The 8,712-nt window shown below is 36.5% G+C and overlaps 1 protein-coding gene across 1 annotated transcript; it reads right to left on the bottom strand.

Annotated features, from left to right (window-relative positions):
- Positions 1 to 373: 373 nt before the first annotated feature.
- LOC115922856 (probable E3 ubiquitin-protein ligase HERC4) lies at positions 374 to 7,721 on the bottom strand. The gene is made up of 7 exons (XM_030982595.1): positions 7,505 to 7,721; positions 7,174 to 7,281; positions 6,420 to 6,541; positions 5,461 to 5,622; positions 4,891 to 5,065; positions 3,060 to 3,162; positions 374 to 694 (listed from the first exon to the last, which is right to left on the bottom strand). Exons 1-7 carry the CDS (start codon positions 7,715 to 7,717, stop codon positions 420 to 422), a joined length of 1,158 nt encoding a protein of 385 aa, XP_030838455.1. The 5' UTR covers positions 7,718 to 7,721; the 3' UTR covers positions 374 to 419.
- Between the last annotated feature and the right edge of the window lie 991 nt (positions 7,722 to 8,712).

The following is an 8,712-nucleotide window of genomic DNA, read 5'->3' on the forward strand; positions in this document are numbered from 1 at the left end:
TATTTTCATTTTTTGCTATTTTAATGTTAATACATGTACATCATATAAATAATAATAATAATAACAACATTTATAATGCGCACATATCCACCCCAAGAGATGCTAAAGGCGCCTAACAAGGTAAGGACATTAAACTTAAGAGAATAAAAATAATTAAACATAATTAAATATATTTCAACAACGTTAATTACATCAGATTGTGAGGTATAATACGCTTCACTAGAAGAGGCTATGAAAATAACTTGAAGAAATAATAAATACATGAATTAAAGAATATAATAAATGAATGAATAATCAAATACGTATTTTTTGCATGAATAGGAAATATATAAATGAATGAGATGAAATATATATAAATGAATAGATACAAAAATTGAAAAATTCATGAATAGAATATGATAATAAAATATCCTATAAACCTAGGCGATATGAAATGGGCAGTCGTAATAGGACAGGGCGACGGCCAAACGATCTTCCATTAGATCGAGGCTGGTATACATAGGCAGCCGTAAGGTACGGCGGTAGCCATAGTTATCGCAAACATGGCCCACTGGCAATAGCCATGTGAGTCTGTCTCCGGTGTCGCACGGTTGCTCGTCCACGTAATCGTCCATGGGTACCTGGAGGTGGTCAATGTGGAGACCTAGGTTTCGTAGTCCACCGACCGGGACGCGATCAGACCCAGCGACAAATACTGCAACAAGATAAATCATAACAATTTATTATTTATTATAATTCTTATAATAATAATAATAATACTGATGATGACAATGGTAATAAAGATTGTATCAAAAATAATATTAATAATTAAATTAAAAAATAATATTAAAAATAATAATAATAATGATATTAATACTAATAATACAGATAATAATAATAATAATAATAATAATAATAATAATATTATTAATAATAATACTAATTATAATAATAATAAGAATAATAATAATAACAATACTAATAATAATAATAATAATAATAATAATAATAATAATAATAATAATAATAATAAGCAATTAATAACCGTTGGTGAAGGTGATGGGCCGAACTATCACTTCCGAGGCGATCTTGATGTAGCTATCTTTCCGAAGCGAAGCTGGGGAAAGATAGCGTATACATTCTGATCTCCGAGGAAGTGATAGTTTGCCATCGCCTGAAACAAAAAGGTGATTATTTGCATTACATTTCACATCTGAAACAATTTCTCTACATAAGGAAAAGGACGTGTGTTCGTGTACATAAAAGAAACCTAGGCCCAAATTCACACCAAAAAAGGTAAAGTTTAACCCAACCCCTTGTGAGTACGGTGTGCGCATTGGTTATTTTATTGCGCTTTTGGATAACATAGTATACTACTATCTTAAATGAAAGTGCGTTGCACTGCGTAGATAGTAGTACTATCTACACAGTGTAACGAAATTTTCTTCTCCCATCAATGATGGGCGAACTATCTTTCATCACGTGATTTACTTTTGACCAATCGTAGAGCAATATTCTTAGTATGTGGAATATCATAATTATAATATAATAAATAACCCTCATGACATAAACATTGCCGTCCAGGGGGTGTCTCACAAAGATCCTAAGTTGAACTTAAAACTCATGCAATGCCGTTATCATCTTTGTAAATATTTTGTCCAAATTAGAGATAAGTTTGACTTAAATTCTTTGTGAAACACCCGCCTAGATAGAGAAAAAAAGCTGAATAACAAAGATAATTATGTTGGAACGTCAAAGGAGAGATGAGTCCAATAGTCTAAACCATCTGACACACAGGCATGGTGAAAAAGGGCATTGAAGGTCTCATCGCCAAGATCTTCCCGAATCCATACTCTACGACTCTACGACTTGCATAAGATAGCTTTATTGAGCACAACGAGACTCATTGGGAAAATTCTTGGACAGTAGAACAAAAGAGTATATTCGCGCTTGATAGCACTTAGTGCTATTTGTTAAAGCGCAGTCCTTCAAGAAAAAAATAACGAACTTGATCCTGTTTTGAGGAATGATTATGATGATGATAATAATAATGATAATAATATCAGTAAATGAATAATCAGTATTGATACTGTTCTCCATGAGGGCCCTGCAATCATATCATTACCCCTGTTTAGCATCGCTTTACCGCGCACGAGCATTCAAGGAATTCGTTCCTACCGGGTACCCATTTACTACACCTGGGTGGATCACAGTTCAGCGACATATCCAATAGACTCACCTCTACAGATAATAATAATAATAATATAACCATGTGATGATGATCATCATCATAACATGATGGTGATGGTATATACTAAAAATAAATAATCACTGTTAATCAATTTTAATTTTGCTCTTCCCGCGGTCCATGTAATAACTGATACCCCCATCAATGCCATGTACCAGTTTGCCCGTGAAGTAACGCGCAGGTATGGGCAAGCAACTGTTCCAAGGATGCAAGCACAGGAACTGAAATCTAAGCTACAGGAAACCCAAGGAAGGCCGATGGAACAGAGGGACCATGAAACCAAAGATGCTCTCGAACTTCAGTCTCGTGAACCTTCTGACTGGCTAGTTGCTACTAGGTCAATGAGACATAGGTGTTTAGTCTCGTAAAACATTCCTGCCGATGGGCCAATTTCTGTATTTGTCTTGGAATGCCATCGTATTCGTGCAAGTGATAACTAAACTGTTATGAATTCATCAGTGGAATTATGGGCAACATTGCTGTATACTTGTAAAGGCTGATTTTTCTATTCAGAGAGGTCAAAGATTTTATCCTTGCTCGGTGCTTACATTTTAGCTTGCACAAGGACTGGTGCTTCCCCACATTTTGCCCTCTCGACCCGGGATTGTGGGGACCTAGCGATGCCTGGGGTGCTCATGATATGGCAGAAAGAGCAGTGTTAGCATATTGGCGTGGCTATACTGCAAAAATAAGACCAAGTTGTCATTTTTGTGATCTAGAATCTCGACAATGGCCATCTTAAACCTTTTTATTTAATGATCGTTATATATATTATTATGATATGGATGGCTTAGCAGAACAACAGTAGATAAACCGAACATTTTAGACTTACCGAGGAACTTTCTTTTCATGTCATCGTCCAGAGCATGAAAAACCATCCAGAAAATCTTGATAGTTGGATGCGAGTTTGTATATGGCTGTATATACTGAGTAGACTGATAATAAATCAAATTATAAATCATAAGAAAAAAAGAATGAGCGGATTTTCAATGTGGTTTTTACTTTTTTAAAGCATGTCATTTACTGCTACACAAATGCAGTTTCAAACACATTCAGCATTTTTTTTGACAAATTCTACTTCTCTAATATTCAGTCAATAACCAGAAACCCAAACGTTTTAACAATTAGATCGCTGGAATACTCATATACAGTGTCAGATCAAAGCATAATTTGGATTCGTTACCATACAAAACAGGGTCTAAAAATACCATGTATGTAGGCCCCTACCTTTACTTTCTGCATTGTTTTGCTTGAAAACTTCTACTTTTAAAAAATGTTCATGAGTTTTATAATCTTGATTAATGAAATGCTGTTCAGTGATTGGTCAACATAGCATTATATTACTAAACATAACATTGTCATGATGTTACCGCTATGAAGAATGTTCTCTGAAGTGATGTCATCCATTGTATTATACAAATAAACCAAGCTGTGAGTAAGAATGGTGGAAATTATTTATCTGAGGAGGGACTTGTATAGTACTATTTTTTCCAAGGGGCGAAGCCTCGAGACAAAAAAAAATAACTATTGCTAGTCCCTCCGAAGATATATAATTTCCACTATTCTTACGAACTAAATGCTTGGTATATTTGTTTTATATCACTTTACGATCCGAACGTTTGATTTACATGAATGGCTGGCAAATGTTTTTTAACTTTATCCTTATTGGGCGGGTATTGGAGAAGTTTAAATTTGTCCTGCGCACAATTATATTAACGCGCATTTAATGAGACCCGCTAATTTCGCCTTACTTTTGACTGAACATGATAAGATGTCACAATGCTTATCTACCTGAAAATCTCATAGAGCATGCGCAGTTCTGCCCATGTAAAAATAGTGGAAAATATTCGGAGCTCTGGCACAGATTTGTTTCAAATAGTAAAACTATATTTTATTACGTGACCCCCAATTGACCAATCATGTATTTAGAAAACTCATGAATATTCATAGAAGGGATATAAAGTGCAATATACCATGGATGACGTCATAGATATTCAATCGATTTATATTCCTCGGTTACAGAAATTATTATTTTTATTATTATTATTTTCATGAAGGTTGGTTTGAAAAATATAAAACAAATATATCATGCGCTATTTCAAGCCACTCGTGAAATTATGGATTTCTCGGCGACAGAAATAGCACTATTTTCTTCGGGGCTACGCCCTCAGAAAATAGTGCTATTCTTGCCACCTCGATCAACAATTTCAACTAGAGCCTCTCAGTGCATGGTATATTAGTTTAATAGGAATGTATAGAGTTATAATAACTACAAAAACACTTTTGTGTCAGAGTAAGGCTCGTTATTAGAGATGACGCGGCAAAATCGCAGCTGTTTAGCGCGCCGTATTTTGAAAAGTGTACTTATAAATATAATATGCATACATTTAAATCATGTTAAGAAGTATTGAGCTGTCAGTGGAATTACAGCTACCGTTTTAAAAGCCTTCGGCAAACAAATTAGAAAACAAATTTATGCTATTCACGAAGCGTCTACGTATTTGGGAGTGTTTTTTAAGATATTAGATAACATATATTCAATAAGATTCGAATGCACAGGGGTACATCTCCGTGTTTAAAAGATCTGTGGACATTTGCGGCCATTGGTACCTTGTGCTAACTGTGAACTGGTCTATCATCTATTTTTGGTTGGTCCGTATTACCTGCTCAAGAGCTTTCCAATCGAAGTGTTTCTCTCCAATGACAAGCGCCTCCAACTCGATAGGTCTGAACATATCAAAGGCGGCGGGATTGAAGACTCTGTTGAATCCTCGCTGGAAGGCTGCAAACTGTAACGGAACCAGGTACTCTCGAACCATGTTGTCCACGTAGAGATCACTTTAGCACAAATAAGTTGAAATAACAGTTAGAAGATGATGAGAAAATCAGAAAGCATTAGTAAAATGAGGATAGACAAAAGGGCATGCAAAAGAAGCATAAAGTCGGCTGTACATACTGTGGTAAGAAATTATGTATGGTAATTTTCTGGGAGTAATTGTCCTCGGGAGGGGGGGGGGGGGGATGGTTGTCCCATGGAGGGTAATTTTCTGGGGATCAGTTTTTCTGGGGGGGGGGGTAATTGTCCTTGGGGGTAGTTTCCCGCTGGTAATTTGCAGAAGGGTGATCGCCCAGGGGGTAATCGTCCAAGAACCTTTGACAAATCTGCTATTTTAACTATATGCCCAGCTTTGGATCAAGCTGCCTTTAGACATTGTTGAGCCTGTTTTCCTTACACATTTTCTGTCGTGACCTCGACGCTCCTCCCATCTTCCAGTTTAACCTCATCACCATAACAACACCCCATCACTTCATCTTCTGTTCCAGTCCGCAATTTAGACATCTGATCTGCGAACTCCTTGTCGAGCTCTGCTGCTTCCTCCATATCACTGTTAGGGCTGATGATCAACGAGAAATCAAAATAAGCTTATTTTATTCGTCCATAGTAGTAGTGTCTTAAAGAGACAAGAATACATAAATACACAACTGCATCTATTTATGAAGATGACAAGAAAAACAAACAATACGAAACAAACAAATACAAAATGGGTTAAAGATGGAAATAAATAAAAAGCCACAAACAATCATGACAAAAATATATCTATATCCATGCTATAAATAATATCCCAGCGCTGCCACAAATTTGAGGGTTTCTGATTATAGACACTACATACGCTGCCCTACCGTAAGCCTCTATAAAGAAGGAACTCACGTTAGATGTCGAAGAAAATATTATAAAATCTATTTAAAAAACAGTGATACAAGTAAAGCTTACACACAATGATGTGATTAAATGCACTCACATGGGTAATCACGTTAAACGTTTTGTTTGCACTTGGCAGCTTTTTATCTCTCTCCAAAACACAAGGTGACATGATTTGGGCCAATGAAGCTGTATCTCATGAAGTACTAAAGGTTTAGCAAAGCATTTTTCTTTTCTTTTTTTTTAACTTGATATCTTCCGATGTTACGATTAAAACAAAAATGAACTATTGATCATTCTGTGTTGTCACCGCAATGATTTTTATCCAGATTCTAAATATCTCTTGTTTTGATACCATGTGAGGAAACGACCTATAAGAGCTTCATCAAATCGATCGAGAACCTACATTGCCTCACACAGAGAAAGGGTGTTGTTAATGTTGGCGTTGTTGTTGTTGTTGGTGGTGGTGGTGGTGTTTTAAGAGCAACATACCCCTTTTCTAGAAGCTTGGCGTAGAGGAGTTGTGGAAACGGTAATGCAACTATTGCCTTGTTGTACAATGAAAGCCCAAACAGAAGACCACATATCTCGGCTAGTTCGGAGTCCTCACAGTCCTGTTTTACATAGATATTCAGGAAAGGTGGTTTGGTTTAGTTCATACAAATGAATGCTTCATGGACAGGCATATTTGTTTTAATATACAAAGCAAAGTGAGCTTCATTAACACATTGCTTTTTTCTGAAAAGAAATGAAGAAGCATAACTACAATACAAACGCACTATGAGTCCTCCAAAATACACCCAGCCAAATTCTTGAATGAACATAATAAAGAGACAAATACATATCGAATACATAAAGTTTGTGTCATGGGTAAAACAAAGCAATATCATGTCATCCCCAAAATTCAAACGAAACTTTATTTTCAACCAATCAGTAAATCATATTGGGATCTTCTTTTCAGTGGCATTATCTTGATACTTGTTATTCGAAATTCCCAAGATAACAATTAACTTATGCAATAACTTAAGAAATATTGTGTAACGAGAAATGAAGAAAACACATAGGCGAAGTATGTTTTGAACCTATTTTACCAGACAAAAGAGGTGAAACTTGGATTTCTTCTAAAACTAAAATGTGTATCAAAATACAACATGAACAAAGGCAAATATGGAAGTCAACCTCCGAATAATGTACACTCAAATTCGCCAATAAATTTTCTTTAAAATACGGAAGAAGATTCATGTACCTTCCGAAACCAAACAGACGAGTGAGTCGGGTCGAATTCTTTGACATATCGGAACAGATCGTTCTTTTTCGGATCGAGAAGTACCTCAAAGACAAGCCGGAAAAAATCCTGGTATTAATAAAAAAAGAAGACATACATATTATTGTTCGAGCAGTGTGGTATTTTTATAAAGATTAAGCTTTCGACTCTCATAAGAGATATCCCGGGTTCGTTTCTTGATTGGTGCAATACTTTGTCCTTCTAAATATTTATAAATATGTTCTCTCTCTCTCTCTCTCTATCTAGGTTAAAAACAGTGGCTAAAAATACAAGGCTACCAATAATCACTTACCATACTCAGAGCCCCCGCGTCAACACCCGTTTCATCCATGAAGTTGACCATTAGAGGTGTTTGAAGCTTAGACCTCGGGATGCTAAGCATCTTAGCTAACTGCTCCCGGACACTCCTCCCGAAGATATCCTCCCGGTTTACCTCAAGGTGAAGAGACACATGTCGAGGATCCTCCAAGACGTAACTCAATCCAAACAATGGATGTTGTTCCATGGCATTCTTGTAAGAAGCAATCATTGAACACAAATGAGAACTTTGAATTACAGGATATTAGGTAAAACTAACTGCAATAATCTCAACAATAATTCAATACACTAGTTTACAACATTACGTACATACTTCAATACGCTTTACAATATCATTATCATTACTCATGGCCACTGTATTTCATTCAGGCGTGTACTATCTCCACTCCTTAGGTAGTAGAGGTGTCGTGGACGAGTGGATATGTCACCGGACTGTGGAACACAAGGTTCGCGGTTCAAGTCCCACCGCGGCACTAATGTCCTTTGGCAAGACATTGATCTACATTTGCCACTCTCCACCCAGGTGTTAAATGGGTACCCCGGTAGGAAAGCTAATGTGGTTAGATTAGCAAGTGTGCGCTTGTAAAAAAAGACACCTGCCTGGAATGCTTCCCAGGGAGTGGAGAATGTGCATACATTGTGTGCGGGTAAACCTGAATCCTATGACCGGGGTAATAATAATATATATATATATACATATATATATATATATATATATATATCTGTAAAGCGCTTTGAGAGGGCCTTCGGTCCTGAAAAGCGCTATATAAGAACTAGCTATTATTATTAGTTTTCCATACCATTTTCGCGATTCACGCACATTCATGTATGGCAGTGGCTAAAGTAGTCATACTGGCTGTCGTCAACCCTCACAGGTACCCATTTTTTCCAGGGTAGAGACTGGTAATGGAGATTAATGTCTTGCCGAATGACGTCATGCCTCCGTAGGGAATCCAACTCCGAACCATAAGACAGGACCACGACGCCTCCGATCTTGTGATTTGATTATGACAAATTTAATAAGATGCTTGCGTAGAAAAAACAGATGTAATTGTATCTGATCGAACGGAATACATGAACCATTTAAACATGTAGACATTACAAAATTCAAAGGCTAAGAAAATTTGATAATTTGGAAAAATACAATTTGGAATATTTTAGGCCTACATGGGCTTGTATACC

Source organism: Strongylocentrotus purpuratus, unplaced genomic scaffold (genome assembly GCF_000002235.5).
Source record: "Strongylocentrotus purpuratus isolate Spur 01 unplaced genomic scaffold, Spur_5.0 spur5_scaffold_12, whole genome shotgun sequence".
Taxonomy (NCBI): domain Eukaryota; kingdom Metazoa; phylum Echinodermata; class Echinoidea; order Camarodonta; family Strongylocentrotidae; genus Strongylocentrotus; species Strongylocentrotus purpuratus.